This window comes from Hermetia illucens, chromosome 5 (genome assembly GCF_905115235.1).
Source record: "Hermetia illucens chromosome 5, iHerIll2.2.curated.20191125, whole genome shotgun sequence".
Lineage (NCBI taxonomy): Eukaryota > Metazoa > Arthropoda > Insecta > Diptera > Stratiomyidae > Hermetia > Hermetia illucens.
Genome location: NC_051853.1, coordinates 111,052,450 through 111,070,989, shown reverse-complemented (window position 1 = coordinate 111,070,989; position 18,540 = coordinate 111,052,450). Strand labels below are relative to the sequence as shown.

Sequence of the window (18,540 nt, the reverse complement as noted above, 5' to 3'; positions counted from 1 at the left end):
TCCTCTGTAGGGGCGTGAACGGTAATGAGGCTTATATTTCTAAATTTTCCTCGCAAGCGCAGAGCTTGCTGGTTTCTTTTTTGGCTGACTAAGAAACCTACTCCGAGCACATGGTTTACTAGATGGCCGCTATAATACATGGTGTAGCGACTCTTCTGCAGGAAACCGGTCCCTGTCCAGGGCATCTCCTGTAACGCTGTTACATCAGCCCTATTTTGGGACAGGGTATCGGCTAACTGCTTGGCAGCTCCATCTCTGTACAGGGAGCGCACGTTTGTCGTTGCCGGGTTCGTCGTTGTGTTATCCGTCCACTCCGAGGCTACTTTTTTTACTAGGAACAGTAAAACGCAAATCGACCATATTCTCATAAGACGTCGAAATTTAACCACTGTCACTGATTGCAAAGCCGTTCCCTATGAGACCATCGCACCTCAGCATCGGTCGTTTTTTTGCCGGCTTGCGAATTAAGCCAGCGACAAAGAAGCTTGGAGGACGCACTGGCCCAGCGCGCATTAAAAGCTGGCGAGTTTGTGAAAAGAAAGGAGAAATGATCTCACTTACGTGATTACCAACCATTACAAATGTGGAGGAATCAACTTAAAAACGCGATCCACAAGGCGCCCTATGCAAGCCCCGGGGTCACTAAGCCAAGCGGTTCATCAACCGATATAACCAATATATTTGGAGCAGTTCCACTTGTCAGTGCAACTCAAGTCCAGAAAATAGTAAAACGAATGAAATCGGGGAAAGCAAAAGGACTGCACGACGTCGCATCTGAGCTCTAGAAAGCAAAGAGCGTTATTCAGGAAGATATAACACCATCTGACTGTCATGAAAGTACTACCAGTTCAATATGGAAAAAGAAAGCGGAATGTTCAAATCACCATCTGATCCGATTACTTTCCCATACCATAAAAATGCTGACCACATTGCCTCCTAGTGTACCGTTACGGTCTTGAATGAAGTGCTCTAACACACTTCAAGGCCCTGATCCAACATGGATTGTTGTGCCAACGATTATTATTATAAAGATTTTTGAACGTATTCTTCAGTTTTCAGTATTCAGTTCTTGATAACCGTATTCGCAAAATCGCTGAAGTAACCATGAATCAAGCCGGATTTGTCAAGAACTGCGGAACTTCTGATGCAATACACGCTCCGCGGTTACTCATGGAGAAACACCGTAAAAAGCATTGTCCTCTTTCATTGCATTTCTAGATCTAGAGAAAGCGCTTGACTGTGTGCCATTCAAACTCATCTGGTATGCTCTACGACAACACTTAGTGCCAGAATAACTCGTTCATTCAATTGCTCTACCACGATCCGAAAAGTGACAGTGGGTTGATACGCTGGGTGGGGAGAGAGACTTCTACTCACTAAAACCACCTGCTCCTCATTCCACTCTCCCCACAGAACTCCTATAAATTATTGCGTCGCGGGGCTGGATCAGTTTTTAAGTGCGGCTCATTATAGTTCTCTCCCTTCCTTGTTTTCGTCGTAGTTGTTCCTGCCGAAGCTGTTGGTGAATAGCTTGCAGTTCCCTTGCACCCTGGTTCCAGGCATCCGTTGACTTCAGCATGAACTCCACAATGTTTTCGGGTGTTAAACGCCTGTCTGCGACTGCTTCCATTTCTGTTCGGTGCGCGGTGAACCAGGAGCAATCAAATATGACATGCTCCGCATTCTCAGCCACGTTACCACATCTTGGGCAGCCTGGTGATTCGTCGTGACCAAATTGATGTAAATAAGCACGATAGCCTCCATGTTCACTTAAGAATTGTGTTAACTCGTAGCTTAATTCCCTATGGTTTCGTTCAAACCATCTCCGAATATCCAGAATGATGCGGTATGTCCAACGACCAGTTTGTGACTCGTCCTATCGCTTTTGCCACCCTTCGATAGATTCCCACCGTGCCAGCTGCCGTCGAAATGCGCTAGACTCTCCAACTGCATACGTTTTGTTGTAGAGTCACCGGCGTTTATTCGCCAAATGTTTATGGGGAGCATAGATTCCGCAACAGCGAGCAGTATTGACCAAACATATCGGTCTATATGAGTAGGGGTCACCCAATGGTTTACCTACCTTCGGAATGAGTATTAGCTTTTGTAGCTTCCATTGCTCGGGGAATTCTTCTTCCCTAAGGCATGCCGTGGAAACTTGGGCAAACATACCTGGCGCTATCCTGGCGACTACTTTCAGGGCAATAGTAGGGATTCCATCCGGTCCTGAAGTCTTTTTTTCAGTCAATAATTTTGCTGCGTCTAGAACCTCCTCATTTACCACTATTGGAACTTCGTCGGGATTTAAATGTACTGCAGGCAGACTTGTACAATTCACATCTACTGGGAATAGAATGTTCACTATATTCTGCAACAACTTTGGACAAGTAATCGGTGGGGAGCGCTCCCCTTCGGATTTGCCTCCTTGAACATTTCGGCGTCGAATTTCTTAGTTACCCAGCTCATCGTTATTCGTTTTAATGGCTTCATATTTTTCCTTTGCGAGGTTTGAAAGATGATAGCCTGATGATCGCTGTGTGTGTACTCCTCGCTGACACGCCACTGCAAGCCTCTGATTAGAATATCACTGACGAAGGTGAGGTCTACCACCGATTGCAATTATCCCCTCCGGAATGTGTTCGCTCCCCCAGAGTTGACAAGCACCACGTTCAAGCGCGAGAATGTCTCCAGCAATATTTGTCCTCTTGTGTTGGTTTCACTCCTACCCCATTCTTCTGCCCATGCGTTGAAGTCGCCGGCTATTACTTTGGGATTGTAGCGACTTGCATTGAAGGATAGTTTCTCCAGCAATGACGTGAATTCCTCTAATATGAGGCTCGGTGCTGCGTAACAGCTATAGATGTATATCCCTCCAATCTGGGCACGGGTAAACGCGTCCTCTGGATGTTTTTAAGGTTTTGTTTTCAAAACAAAACCTTATTAAAATCGGTTCAAAGTCTGTCTGTCTCTCTGTCTGTCACAGGCACTTTTCTCAGAAACAGCTATAGCGATTAGCACGAAATTTGGTGAGAAGGTGGGAACTGTGGACTCTCAGGCATGCAACGAGTGATATCCTTCTTCTAAATTTTGGGGGGTCCCCATATATGTAAAAGGGGAGTGTAAACATTTTTTTCACCGAATATAGTCATGTGGGGTATTAGAAAGACGGAGAGTGGAAGGGGTGGAAATTGATGATTTCTTTAACGGAAAAAGTTCATGAAGCTGCCTCTGTATGGTGCCCAGGCCTCAAAATATTCTCTATATCGATATCTGCTCAAATTAATTTAATAATAGGATGTTACCATATTTTTAGGAAAATTGAGTAAAACCCCCCTTAAGTTTATCTCAGAGTTACAAAAGTTGGTATTAGTATAAAATATAATATGAAGCATATTATCCTCAAGTTTGATTCAAATCCTACTATTATTAACAAAGTTACAGTAGCTCAAAGTTGTCCTTACTGTGTAAATTTACAACCCGAAGTACTAAATCTGGCATACTAAATGCATATACATAACGGACTACGTACAAATGGGATAGTTCTAGACTCAAATATACTTACAGAAGAAGCAAACAGAACTTTTCATACCTGAATCGCCCAGCTTCCGGTTTCCCGACTTGTTTTAATTGAAATCTTCTGTTTTCCGACCAAAGCAGTATGGACGGCATTACCAATTACAAGAGGAAATTTTGTCGGTGTCAGAGTGTATCCTAGGCTGATCAAACTTTCAAAATGTTCTTTGAAGCGTTTCAGGATCACTTTAACTTGTACCTTTGCGGGAGCACGAACACACAAACAACAGGAAAGCCCTGCGAAAAATTCGTCAGTGTTTCAGTGGCAGTAATATAGTAGTAAGTGATTTTACTTCTGGGAAAGCTATGCCCGCATGTTACTTCACTAGAGGGAAACTTCACCAGATGCTATAATATCGGCCCAAAAGGAACATCAAATACTAATGTAGAATAGAATAATATATCAAAGTCGTATATCAAAAGCCTACTGGTGATGATATGATATGATTACCGTGCCAAATACGCAAATAAAAGACATCTTTCTGAAATATCATAGAACAAGTCAGGAAACCGGAAGCTGGATACTTCAGGTATGAAAGGGTTTTGTGTATTTCTTAGTACGTAGCACGTAATATTTGCACATATTATGTGAGAATATCCACTTTCGGATGATATTGACATTCATAGTTTTGAATTTGCAAAGAAGCGACAACTTTGGTTTTGCAGCCAATTAATAAAAATTAGAGTAATATACTATTATTCACTTTATTTGTACAGATATCAGTATGGAAGGTATTTTGGAGCCCACACACCATGTAGTGGCAGCGTCTTGATTTTTTCAGATTTTTCGGTTTGGTAGTTTCTGGAAATGGCCCCCTTAAAGGAATGATCACTTTCAACCCCCCGCACTCCCCATCTTTCCTATAAATGTCAAAACTAAGACCTCTTCGAAAATTACTAAGCGAGACCTTTAATTTGATACCCTACATTACTATATTTGATGAAAAAAAGTTTACACCCCTCTTTTGCATGTATGGCGACCCCCCCTCCTTAAATTCGTTGTTAAAGGATGTAACTCGCTGTATGCGTGAGCGTTCACAGTTCCCAGCTTTCTACCAAATTCGTGTTTACACAAAACATTAAAAACAACCAAACAAAACATTTATTAAACAACAACAAAACAAAAATAAACGATAAGCCTTTGACAATAACCAACACTAGGGATATGTATGAGCCAAGTATTTTATTAAGGATTTACTTCATTCAAAATTTCTATTAAAATATTTAAAAATAACATTCAAAGTAGGAATTCATTATTGCAAAATATTTCAAATTGATCATGATTGTCTCACTTTTGAAATGTCGTTTTGAAATCCAGTGATCTGAAAATTATCTGACAGAAAACTGTTTCATTATTAATTAAGTGATTTCAATATCTTGCTCTTCGCGTTCCAGAATCCTGACAATTACTGTTACTTTACCGGAAAAGAAAACCAATTTTTGGGCCAACAATATTAAATGGATTCCAAGAAAACTAGCAAGAAAAAAAGTTCAGCAGTTCATACTACAAAGAAGGAATATGTGGATCGCTCCAGGGCAGAAGAACTAGAATTTCCCGAATTTTCAATTTATTCCTCCAATCCCAACACTGTTTTACTTTTATTGGGGGCTGATGAAAATGAAATCGTTCTCCGAGCATTGCACCACCTTGACAAATTTGCCAAGAAAAGCCCGGAGAATGTGCAAAAGCTTTACGAATTAAAGATGATGGACCATATTATGAATCATAAACTTTCTGAACACAACGATCTGTTTATAAAGAGATTTTCACTTAAATTAATCGCGGAAATCTTCCACAACACGGAAGCGAAATTTGAAGAAGGAGCTACTCACAAAATTTTGACTTTAGTTCGAAACTATTACTGCGAGGACAAGGACAATTTTATCATTGAATATTCGGCGCTGTCTCTGCTAAAGTTGGCAAGCGAACCGAGGTTGAGTGCAGCCCTAATAGACGATATGGAACTAATATCAGAAGGCATATATAAACACATTTCCAGCACTGCTGATCCAGACATACTCTATAACAGCTATAAACTGCTATTCCAAATATTTACTGAAGGAATTTCGTCGGAAAATATATGCGCAATCGAGAATGCTCCTTTCGAGCGGATCCTGAGCGACTTTCGTAACGAATTTTCCGAAATTCGGAAATCCGCCTTGGACATAATGGCAGAATTTGCACTCTGTAAAAATGAGTTCTTCGTTTCAAGATTTTGCTGTCGAACATTTTTCGAAGATTGGTTCAAAATTATTGAAGATGAGGAGTCTATTGATTGTCATCTAACGGCACTGTTACTTTGCAGGCGTTTGTTAAGGCATTCACTGATTGCTCGTTTATTTTTTCTCCAATACTTGACACGATTCCACGTTTTTTGGACAAATACGGCACTCATCCAAGAAGGTATCGAAATCTGCTACGAGCTCAGCATGTACCCAGAATCTTGGCAATATCTTTTTGCAACCGGAATTGTTAATCAGCTTAGAGATCACTTGAGTGACACCGAAAATGCCACGTATGAACTGTGTGTGGCGCTGGCTAAGCTAATGAACCATCCAGAATCATTTCTCACAATTATGCAACCTGATACAGTTTCGAACCTGTTGAGTAAGTCTCCATTATAATTAGTGCGTTTACTTTTTGCAGAATTTTGCAGAAGAATGATGATGATGTCATCTGTCTTTTATATAAAATTATCATATATTCTTGATTCCAAACTCAAAAACTACCAAATCTAAAGGAGCTAGAAAATTTTACTCACTTTATATGGCTTAAGTCTACACCAGGAGAGTAGGATTTTTACATTATACAATCTTTCTTTGCTTGTTAGTAGAACTAGGCTTATTTGATGCAACTCATATTAAGGGGTTAGGTGGGTTTCAAAGGCTTAGAGCGGGTACATTTTTAGGATTTTTTTTATATGTCAAATGAAATATTTTATTCAAACGGTTTATCATATAAAAGATACATATTTGATAAGTACTTGGTGAAATTTTTAATTAATTCGGGTATAACGGTTTTGTGTTCAACTTATGTGAGAAACTTTCTAGGTACTTGTTTCCATTCGTATACGGTGAAAAGCCCAAAATACTCCTTCATACTTTTCTCAAATACGTACATATTACAGACGTAGATATCATGCTCACGCTAAACAACCAAACATTGCCTATTATGGAATACTATATTCTATGTGTATGTATATAAATTGATCGTACAACATAAAGTACTTATATTGAATACCACTTGTTCAATCTTCAAATATATCTATCTGAATTAGGCACTACCCCAAAGCTTCATTTACATACACATATAAATAAATACATATGTCTACCTGGAGTAATTGATATTGATATGTAAATTATTAAGAAATTAAAACAAAATGTTTCCCTGCGACCTTCCATTCATGTGAACTCACTTTGTTGTGGTATTGAAGAATTGATATGCTATGATAACATGATACACATTTATAAATACACGAAATTCACATAAAATCTAAAAGTTTCACATTCTATAACTGGCTTAATAATAGTTGGATTCCCTTCAAACCAACCAAAGCTATGCCTTATGTTATCCTTTATGCAAGTGCCAAATTTTGTAGTTCTAGCTTGAACTTAGGGCGGTTAAATTTTTAAAATATGCTAGTATAATATTATTAACTTTATTTGTACAGATATCAGAACGGGATGTATTTTGAGGCCTAGATTTCAGTTAGATACACCACTGTGATTTTTTTCCAGATTTTTCGGTTGGATAGATTTTGAGAATTTTTTGAGGTTCATATTTTGATATATTTTGAGCCCTCACTCCCCTACGTTTCACCCAATATCAAATATGGGACAAGTTTCAAAAAGTACTAACTGAGCCCTTTCATTTAATACCCAACATGGCCACATTCTGTGAAAAAAAAAATGTTGCACCCTCGATACACATATATCGTTTAAGCATTAGAAAATAATATTTAGAAAAAGTGCGCGAAATTTGAAGAAGATCGATTCATAACTTTAGATAAATTGTGACTACCGATTTAAAAAATAAAATTTCGAGGAAAAAGCGATTAAAATTGTACATTCAAATAACATATTTTTTTTTATTTACATAGTCGTCGATTCCAGCATATATAATAAAGAGCCTGCTGTAGTGGCAATTTTCAGACGGTCCTTTTGCGCTTGTCTGTGCTTCTTGAGTCGAAACGACAGCTCCTTTTCGGCTATAATTATCTGATCTTCATCCTTTTTTCAAAGATACTCTATTCCGGCATAACTCCCAAAGCCCTATTTCTTAGAATTTTACCCGGGTGTTTTAAACGTTTTGGAGAACATTCTAGACGCAATGTATCATTAAATAACCAAAAAAAAAGATTGATTTTTTGAGATTTTGAAACCTACCTAACTCAAAATCGCACCGATGACCCTACCTAACACAACACAGAAGGCCTTCTCATGGTGTGATCTGTGTTAGCCTAAAAAGAAATATTTGAACTATTATAATTCGGAAAAGTAGTGTAATTTTTGGTTAAGCTAGATATATTCTATCCGCTCAAGAAAACAAGTGGGAATACCGGAAATTTGAAAAATTACATTACCATTTCGTTTATATGGGAAGTCTCCCTTAAACTGAACACAAAATAGTGCCACTTCCTGTATGTAAAGGGATTCACAGACTACATATTCTCACTAAATTCCGTGACAATAGGTTCAGCCATTCCCGAGTAAAGCGAGTGTGATGGACAGACAGACAAGCAGATGGAAATGCAGATGGATAGACAGACAGCCAGATATTGAATCAATTCTAAAAAGTCTGAATTCCCAATTATCTTCCACGAAGCTTTCACCTTCAGCGTATAAATATAAAAGAAGAAATTTGATATACCGATGATGTTATGGCTCAACAATTACCTGCAGACCTGATGACTATTATCGAAACAGTACTTACCAGAGCAAATTATTTGTCTATATTGCTCTTGAAAAATAGTGCACAACTGAATTTGTAACTATAAACAAATGGCACTGTCATACACTCAAGGCTTCTTATATAAGGAAACACAAAACCTTTCATACCTGAAGCGTCTAGCTTAGACTTATTGTCCTGTCGATTTACTGTAACACGACTATTGCCTTCGAAAGGTTTCTAAAGCTGTTAAATTCATCTTCTTTGCCTCAAGTCATGTTTCCGTCTAGATGTCTTTTTGAAGACTGTATAAACGCCCTGAAGTTTGTCTCTCATCTGTTCGACTCGGGTTATTTAGTTAAAATTATATGCTTGTCGATTAGGGCTTCACTTCTCTCGTTTTCATAACGCTGTAGTTTCAAAAGCGTAATTTCTCTAGGTAATTGGTAGTTCCAACCGTGTGAGCAGATTAATATGATCTCTCTCTCTCTCTTCTGAATTCTACTTTTTCTCTTTTCTGAATTCTACTTTTATTGCGGAACTTGGTCGTAACAGGGTTTAATGGGACAGCGTAAACTTGTTCGATTTTCAGACGAGCAACATGCATCCTCCAAATAGTAGTAGCTCTGCATACTATGCGAATAACCTTATTGTCTGGACGTTCGGATGAATTATCATTGGTGTGAAGAAGCTTCACTGGTTTCTCACGTACGCTGCATGGGAACACCTCTGAATTGACTTTCGCTGTACCATCGTAACCGACTGCATGTGGCAGAATTACATCCAGAATTTAAACTACGAATTTGTGTGAATGGGGTATTTTCGGTAGCCCCTTTTGCACCCGTCTGCTGACATTGCCAGTACCGATTTAAATCATCCCAAAAATGTCTTGCCCAATGAGCACTGGTGTCCCATATGAACTTTCTATGGAGGATCCCTGCTATCAACTGAAATCAATAAAGCGAAAGCTAATCTTCTGGCCTCACAGCCGGACAGCAGCTACTGGACTACAAGACACAAACGACTGTAACTGCAGAAGCGACACATCAGTACTCAGTCAAGACATAACCTCATCATTAACTTAAAAATGAATTATTAAGTGAGTTGCTGAAGATGCATACAACCAACCAGGAAGCCCGGGGTTTCTCGGAGGCGCGGAATAGAAATTGCAATAAAAAGAAGGAATGATGTGGGGGTCCGTATAATTTTCACCCCGGCTGCGATTTTTTATCATAATTTATGATGTTGTAGCCACATTCTCATAACCCCCCCTCCCCCCACTGTTACTTCTAGTAGGCGCGGGAGAGCTTCATTTCCTCAGTCCATTTTATGGGCTCATTACTTGAGTTTGTCAAATTGGTCGGTACAGATTGCGGTGAACTAGCTGCAGAAGGCGACGTCATACTCCTGGTCATTGTGGTGTCTAGACGCCAAACCGCCTCATGATTAGCGATTTCGTCACTGTGCTGTCCACTTCGGGAGGGCAACCCAATCAAAGTCAGATAACTCCCGCCGCTTTTCCTTACCTGACTTACCTTACCTCTCTTTATTAATTAGTGGTATTTTTCATAAATGACGGTCGCTAAGTAATCTGCACCACAAAGTTCTTCGCCCTTTTCTAACTTACTGCTTATGGGCGCTGTCTACAGCCATTCAGACTGAAGCTGGAGGAAGGAAAAGATCTCTTCGTTTCCCAACCGGGCTTGTGGCGGACCACTGTTGATATTATAGGCATTCCATCTATACGGGGGTCTCCTTTTACTGCTCCCAGAACCTTATCACCGGCTACAGGTGTTGCATCTTCGGCAAACACTGTTGAACCAGATTTCCTAGAATTTGGCGCAACAGTCCGTCAGATAAAGGGGGAAATCTTTGATGAATTTGAAAAAAAATCAAACTATTATTAGTAAAGTTATAGAAAGCCTAAATTGTGTATTTCACGTGAATTTATCACAGTCTAAGACGCATATGACGTCATCATGAATGCTTTCTTCGAGAATTCCTTTCCTATGGGTAAAACATTAATTTACTACGTCGAAGTATTTAAACATAAGAAACATGTCAGATGTATTTAGGTTCGACCTCAATTTGATCGCATGAAAAATTTGGGACTCTACGAAATCTAGGCAAATATGTACATATATACAATTCTCTAAATTTTTACCCTTACAGACATTATCAAAACTCCTACCACAGATTGGACAACAAGAGGAGCTGCTGCGGAAGCCTTGAATATCTTATGCAAACGAAATCTTGAAGCTTGCGAAACGTCCATTGCACACAACGTCAGCTCAGTTCTGGCACAATTTTTGAAAGCAAAATTTGGCGAAATTCCATCTGAAGTTTATATCAATGTTCTCAATCTTCTCAATTCGTTAGCCAAAAATGAGGAAATTAAAGAGAAAGTTATGACGATCGATTTAGCGCAAGCACTCATATTTGCTTCAAAGGTAATTCTCAAAATATTGACTGACGAGTTCAATTTGTATGGTTTGGTTTTCAAGACTAAGATAAACTTACCTAAAATCTTTATCTCTTTTCAGAATTCAGCACGCTCAACGGCTCTTGTCACCAACCTCTTCAACACTTTATCTGTATTCAGTGATAATCGGGAACTTCGCGATGAACTCCTTGCCAATGAGTTTTGGATAACGTCCCTGAAATATTTGAGGAGCCCAGCAATTGCACTAAAAAATGCCGTTGCCGAATTTGTGATGCATACCGCCAAGTACCGAGAATTTACCGATTATTATATAGATGACGGCATTTTGGAGCTGTATGCTGCTATATTTCTTCCATATATCAATGTACATAGATCCTAGTAAATTTCTCTATTTTTTAGCTTATTGAATGATGAGCCTTCGCTGATTTCTTGCTCCAACTGGTCATCCGCGATCGAAAGCATACTTGCAGCTGATCTCTCCGTGAAGTTCACTATTCGGGGCAAACTAGACTTCAACGATATAACCAACCGTAACTTCTACATCTCAAAGTACAATTGGAACGACCTCTCAGCGTTCCGCAACATGATCAATGAAGAAGTTTCCCCACGGCACACACTATTTCTTGTAAATTATGACCACAGAGAATGCTCGGAAGGAGATATTGTCCACGTTCCCAAAGTACGTAAACATGTAATAACGTAGTTGTCAAAGCGGCTGGCTCTTGCAAAATTCATCATTTTCCATTGGTTTTCTTTGCTTTCAATGCAAACAACAGCATGTCCCGTATTTATAGATATTATCAATACTATAATAATATGGTGCAGAAATTAGTTTGATCCAATTTAGAAAGAAATAGCTCCCGCAGTAGCTCCCAGTAGTCTTGTTTAAAAATGATTTATTAACCTCATGAAACATTAAGTTGTTGAAGCAGCAAATCAGCACGGGAAAAAGGAGAGAATCATGCGTACAGCATCGACTTTTTCGGTTCGTATGAACATTATTTCGATGGCTGCTGTCATGTCGCTAGAAGTGGTTCATAAGTAAAGACAATTTTGTTGGCAGGATGGATAAATTTAAAGAGGGTTTCAGGTAAAATTTAAAGTGATAGTAATACACTATTATTAACTTTATTCTTACAGAGATCCGTATAAGGTATATTTTGAGACCCTGATTTTATGCAGACGCGTATTTAGGGTTTTTTGAGATTTTCCAGTTTGGTAATTTCTAAGATCGAGCCAAATTTGGCTTCTTGACCGCTCCCTCCCCTACTTTCAAATACCCCACAGGCTTCTAATCGGTTTACAACCCCTCTTCATTTGTATGGGGCCCCCTTGTCTGCGACTTATCATCAGACTACGTTAGCCCGCTTCAAAAGGAGAACTTGGAGAGCGAACTCCAGCTTGGCGCAGAACAGTAAAATACGAGTGGAGGCGTACCAGGAAGTGCTGGGGAGGTTGAAGCGCATTTCAGCAAACCGTGCACGATGTCACGTAGATGTAAATGATGCGCTACACTCCACACGGGGTGAATGGCAACCATAGATTAGAACCAAACCTACTGAAAAATTTAACCTGTCGGAAACCGAGCAGCCTTAAATAAGTATTGTATGCATTCTGACTGGTCAAATTTCACTACGTGCAAAATAGGAATTTCACAAGATAATGTTTGCCCATTGTGAAATTTGTAATCGGAAAATTTCCTAAATGAGCGCACCGCTTATAGGCGTATTAGATATCAGATTTTTAGTGCTGACGTATTCCAGCTTCAACGGATAGCATTGTATCCAGTAAAGGAAATCCTGTGGTACATAAATCAATCTGGGATATTCTGTTAAACGGGCAGTCGATTACAATGGATCACTACGGTCTGAGTCCTCAGAGGCTATACCTCTCACCTATATCATACACACACAAAAGTCGCCGTTATTTCCATCCGCCTTTTGGTCTCTTACCATTGACTTCGATTTTCGGATCAATCTTGGCAAGTGAAATTTCGTTAGTGCGAATGGCTTGGAGATACCATCGAAGTCCCCTCTCTCGCATTTTTTCATGATCGGTGTTACTCCATATCTACCACGAATATCCTCATTTCAGATGTGATCAAGGCGTAATAAGACACAATGCAAATCGCTAATTTTCAACGGCTTTGTACTGTTTGCAAACAAATACTCCCATGTCTCTAAACTGTTCACTTTTGGCAACTATGTATAAGCGCTATAGCCTTTCAAAAAATTATCAGTAAGTTTTGCAACTTGCTATAAAAGATAAATTTGACCAGATATGTCTTCTTAGATATGAATCACATGTGTGTATAGATTTTAATATCCTTCCAAGCAAAGAAACTTCCATCGCCAGTAATCTCTATCTATCTATCTATCCACCTCTCTCTTTTTTTTTTTTTTTTTGTGGAGGTGGAAATCTTCGAAAGACACTAGCCTAGACACGCCAGCGTGTGGGATTCTTACCCACTAAAACCACCCCCGACTCCCCCCAAGCCCGGTGGAACCACCGTACGGTATTACATCACAGAGCGGAGTCAGCTTATTTTAGCTTCGACCCCTTTCGTTTCTACGCGGCGTACGTAACCGCGCTTTTCTATTTTCCTCTCCCTTTCGCAGTTTGCTCTCGATAGATACGACCATGGAGTTGATCGCATCCCAGTCTTCCTGACATGCTAACATTCTTCGCACCAGATTCTCTGCTACAAGCACCTCTCCTACATTCTCCTCTAGGTTCTTCCTTCCCTCCACAAACCTTGGACAATGGAAGAATACATGCTCTGGGTCCTCTGGGACTCCATCGCAGTTTGAACAATGGCTGGGGTATCTAGTTTAAACCTGAACTGGTACTGGCGATATCCTCCATGCCCTGTGAAAAACTGAGTAAGATTACAATTAATCTCACCGTGATGTCTCTCCAACCACTTCTTGATGGCAGGGATGAGCTTTTGTGTCAACCGACCCTTTCCCGAGCGTTCCCAACGCTCTTGCCATCTATTTAGACATCTCTCCCTTTCGGCGTTCTTCGTCTGCGATAAAGGAGAGATAGACTCCGTATTATATATATTCATCATCTCATCTGCTAAGATATCAATGGGTATCATTCCAGAGATGACGAATGTTGCATCATCTGAGCCAGCCCTGAATGCCGAGCACACCCTTAGGATGGTTCTTCTGTAGACTGAACTCAGTTTGTTATCGTTAAATGTAACCTGCAATGCCTTCCCCAAACTGGAGCTGCATAAATCAGGATCGAACACACTACCCTAACTATAAGCAACCTGGAAGCATGCCGTGGCCCTCACACGTTCGGCAGCATCCTTGAAAATAGCTGCAAGATAAGCGGGAATACCAATCTTCGCCAGACATTCCCTTATTAAGTTCCAATTGGTCGAATTGAATGCATTTCTCACAGCCAGCGTCACTACTATGCAACATTTGCTAGTACTGTCCTTTCCATGGATTGCATCTTCGGCCGAGCCGGTAATCATTTTCATGGCATCAATAGTTGATCTGGCTTTACGGAACCCATACTGCCGATCTGAGAAACCTCCCTGGCTCTCAATAACCGGGAGTAATCTATTATAGATTGCTTGCTCTAGCATTTTGCCCATTTTGTCGAAAAGACAAATAGGTCTGTAGGAGGTTGGCTCACCTAGAAATTTGCCAGCCTTAGGCAGTAGCACCAACTTCTGTCGTTTCCATGACGCAGGAAATATCCCCTCGGACATGCACGCTTCGAATAACTCGGCGAACATGTCCGGTCTGGATTTAACGGCAAGCTTCAGGGCCTTATTCGGCACGCCGTCCAGACCCGGAGCTTTGTTATCTCCTATCCTCGCGCAGACCTCCTGCAGCTCGTCACTGGTGACTGGCGGTATAGCCGTGTCGTTCAGAAGTCGCTGGAAGCTGTCTATGCCCGCCTCTTGCTGGGGGAATAACCACTGGATAATTTTTAACAAGAGTGAAGGGCACGTGATCTGCGGAGATGATCGGCCTCTGAATCGCCCCATCACGATTCTATAGACGCTCGCCCACGGGTTTACGTCCGCTTCTGAGCAGGGTTCCTTAAAGCATTCCCTCTTGCTCCATTGGATGACGAGCTTGAGGGCTTTGCGGGCTTCCTTATAGGTGCGCTCTTTTTGCGCTTGGTCGATTCCGCCTACCGCTCTCTGAGCCGTTATTCTGGCTCGGTGGCAGGCTGATCAGTTCAGCATTCCACCAATAGTTTGGTCTTCTACTGGAGAATGAGTACCTCCTCTGCATGGACGCGTAGCACGCTTCGGCGATGCATTGGGCCACATGGACAGCTCGTTCCGTAGAGGCGCCTGCTCATCCTGAGCTTTAACGGACCAGCCTGACATCTTTCTCGGTTTCGGGCATGATGGTCTTCTGCCCGGTGACTCCAGCCATAGCCCAAAGAAGATTGCCTGGTGATCGCTGTGGGTGTAATGCTTGCTGACGCACCAAGACATACCACGTGCCAGTGCAGGACTGACAAAAGTTAGGTCTACGATTGAGGTAGACCCCCCTTTCTGAAAAGTGTTTACATATCCTTCGTTGGCCAGAACGATATCCAACTGTGCGAAAGCGTCTAATAGACTGCGGCCCATTGCATTTGTGTCTCTGCTACCCCACTCACGGGTCCAAGCATTGAAGTCACCAGTAATCACACTTGGACTACGACCCCTTGCGTCGAGAACAAGAACGGCAAGCATTTCCTCGAATTCGGGCAGTGTCAGGCTTGGTGGGGCGTAGCAGCTGTACATATATGCCCCGTTTATTTTCACCACACATTTATCTATCTATCTATATATCTATCTATCTTTCTATCTCTATCTCTGGGGTCTGTTATCCATTTAAATTTTTTCATTGACAGGGAAAAATTAAAATAGATTTATTAGACTACTTGCAAAATGTTTAGAAGTCTTTTGCTTGGAAACACTAGTGCCTTGAAATCTACATATTTTGATGAATATCTAACGAAATATATTTGGCCAAATTTATCTTTTATACCGTGTTGCTAAATCTACCGATCATTTTTCTGAATGGCTATATCCCGGGCCTTGGTCCTGATCAAATAAATAAACTAATTACTTCAAAATACAAATTTTAACCTTATGCCATATTTCTCCATAGTTTACCTTATGTGCAGATGGGATTACTATACTATCAGTAGAAGATTGCACTTACTGTCGAAGGCCAAACGACCCCTATCTTCCAAAGTACTTAGAAAAGGCCCAGAATCTCCTGGAGGTAATTATTTAATTTACGTCACTTACATTTTATGTGTCCGATTTTCTTTTACATAGAGCCATGGTCTTTGTGATGACCAAACTAAACCTTCAACTATCGACATAGGAAAGATACCAAGCCGCGCCAAAATCCTCGCCAGTGTCGTTACCGACGAAATGTGTGGCGTATATCCGGAAAAGCAAAATGAGAAATATGCAGAAGAAGCTGTCACGCAGCATTTAAATCAACTCAAGTATATACTCAATTGTAATATTATACCCCTTGGGCAGATTCGTTACGCTGGTACTTTTGAAAGAGCTATACTTTTCAAAACATTGGCCGATAAAACCGGGCTTCCTTGCACCCTGCAACGCAGTGAGGATGGAAAGACTCTCTGGAATGAAATTCCCGTTCCCACTGTAGACGAAGTAAGTAAATTTCCAAATTGTCAGCTTCCATTCTAAGGCTAGAAAATCTCGTAGTCTACACAGGATGGCATTTGTTCAAGTTCTACAGTCTTACCTAAACGCTTGCTAAGGCCAACGCATCTCGTAGACTTGATGGATCATCCAGGGGAATTGTACCCTCTAAACAGCCACAAGGCGTATGAATATTTGCGTTTATTGTAATTTATTTGTACGCATGAGTCCAACTTCAAATTATTTGTTGGTTCGTAATATATTCTTTTCTCATAAAATCAACTGCCATTTATTGATATTTTTTAACTCTAAAAAGCTTCTCCTGACACTGGCTCAAATAATGAGCAAATTTATGGTCTCTGGTGATTAGCACTAGAGATGACAAACTCCGAAATGATCTCTTTTAATTGTCAAACTGCGTAAATAAAAATAACGAAGCAGTGATATATTCCGCACGGAAGATGATTCAGTGAAAGATTCCGTAAAGATCTTAGTGGCTCCAGTTGTTTTTCTGAGTACACTCCTTCAGAAGTTGGTTCGGCTCGAAGGAAACTTTTATTGATAGACTTCTTTTATTGTGCACATAGCTCGATACGGCTAAATAACAATAACACTACAGTGGAGTGCAAAAGATGACAAAAACAAGTTGAATACCGGAAGCTGGCGTTTCGGGTATAAAGGTTTTGTGTTCATTTTACGTAAGGAACTTTCTACGCAAATTTTTCCATTCATATTTTTCAAACTACAAGAACTACGAACATATTACAGACGTAGATATTATACTCACGTTAAACAAACAAACATTGCCTTTTACCTATGTATTCAATATGTATGTATATAAATTGATCGTACACCTATTTTCGGTTTACATCGTGCATAAAAGTATACACATGTACATAGAAAGAACGTATATCGAATTCCGCTTGCTCCATATACAAATATACTGATACTGAATTAGGTATTACCCCAAAGCTTCATTTACATCCCCATATAAATACACGCGTTTGTATGTCTGTATTTGTAATATGTATGTGATTGATATTGAGATTTAAATGATTAAATGATTAAAAAAGTAAAACGAAATGTTTCCTTGCGGCCTCCCACTCACATGGGTCCACTTTGTTGTGATATTGACCATTTGATATGTTATGGTGACGTCATATCCGTTTTAGAATGCACGAAATTCACACAAAATATAAAGGCTTCATCTTCTATAACTTTGTTAATAATAGTTGGATTTCCTTTAAACTTCCCGAAGTTATACCTTATGTTAGTTAGTTCTAAGATGAACTGAAGAGAGGTTTCTGGTTAAATTTCTAAAATATGTTAATATACTATTATTAACTTAGTTTGTGCAGCTATCAGAAGGGGGTGTATTTTGAGGCCTAGATTTCGTTTAGATACACCACTGTGATTTTTTTTTCCAGATTCTGCGGTTGTATATGTTCTGAGAACGAGACCTGTTACACTTTTTTCGACCGATATCAATTATGGAACCGGTTTCGAAAAGTACTAATTAAGCCCGTTCATTTGATACCCCACATGGCCATATTCTGTGAAAAAAAAAATGTTGCACCCTCCATTCACATGTGTGGGGAGCCCCTCTTTAAACTTAACACAAAATGACGCCACTTGCTGCATATAAAATGAAACAACATACCACATTCTCTCACGAACCACCACCAGACAGACTTTAATTCATAAAGTTTTATTTTACACAACACCTTAAAACTGAACTAGAATATCAATATCAATTATCAACTGCAAAAAAGAAAGAACATTTATAATCAAGTGTGTTCACGATGTTTTCAACCCCTGGCCAACTGCACTTGTACAATAACCTAGAGCTATTAAACATTAAATCTACAAGGATTGAAAGGCTGCCAGTTGAGATGCAAGGTGATACGAGAAAGGAAGTGGCGAAATCGTCTACGAGCAGGCATGGCAAAATTTGCAGCTCCATCGCCAATCTATCAAATAATG

At 40.1% G+C, this 18,540-nt stretch overlaps 1 protein-coding gene across 1 annotated transcript; it reads left to right on the top strand.

Moving 5' to 3' along the window:
* Positions 1–4,880: 4,880 nt before the first annotated feature.
* On the top strand, positions 4,881–16,785 carry LOC119658209. The gene is made up of 7 exons (XM_038065475.1): positions 4,881–6,181; positions 10,634–10,911; positions 11,005–11,237; positions 11,304–11,583; positions 16,043–16,159; positions 16,216–16,566; positions 16,621–16,785. Exons 1-7 carry the CDS (start codon positions 5,032–5,034, stop codon positions 16,765–16,767), a joined length of 2,556 nt encoding a protein of 851 aa, XP_037921403.1. The 5' UTR covers positions 4,881–5,031; the 3' UTR covers positions 16,768–16,785.
* The last annotated feature ends 1,755 nt before the right edge of the window (positions 16,786–18,540 follow it).

Coding starts and splice junctions, on each gene's coding strand:
- LOC119658209 (XM_038065475.1), top strand. CDS start 5,032: ATGGATTCCAAGAAAACTAGCAAGAAAAAAAGTTCAGCAGTTCATACT. Junction 6,182..10,633: donor TACAGTTTCGAACCTGTTGA/GTAAGTCTCCAT, acceptor TTACCCTTACAG/ACATTATCAAAACTCCTACC. Junction 16,567..16,620: donor CCGTTCCCACTGTAGACGAA/GTAAGTAAATTT, acceptor AAAATCTCGTAG/TCTACACAGGATGGCATTTG.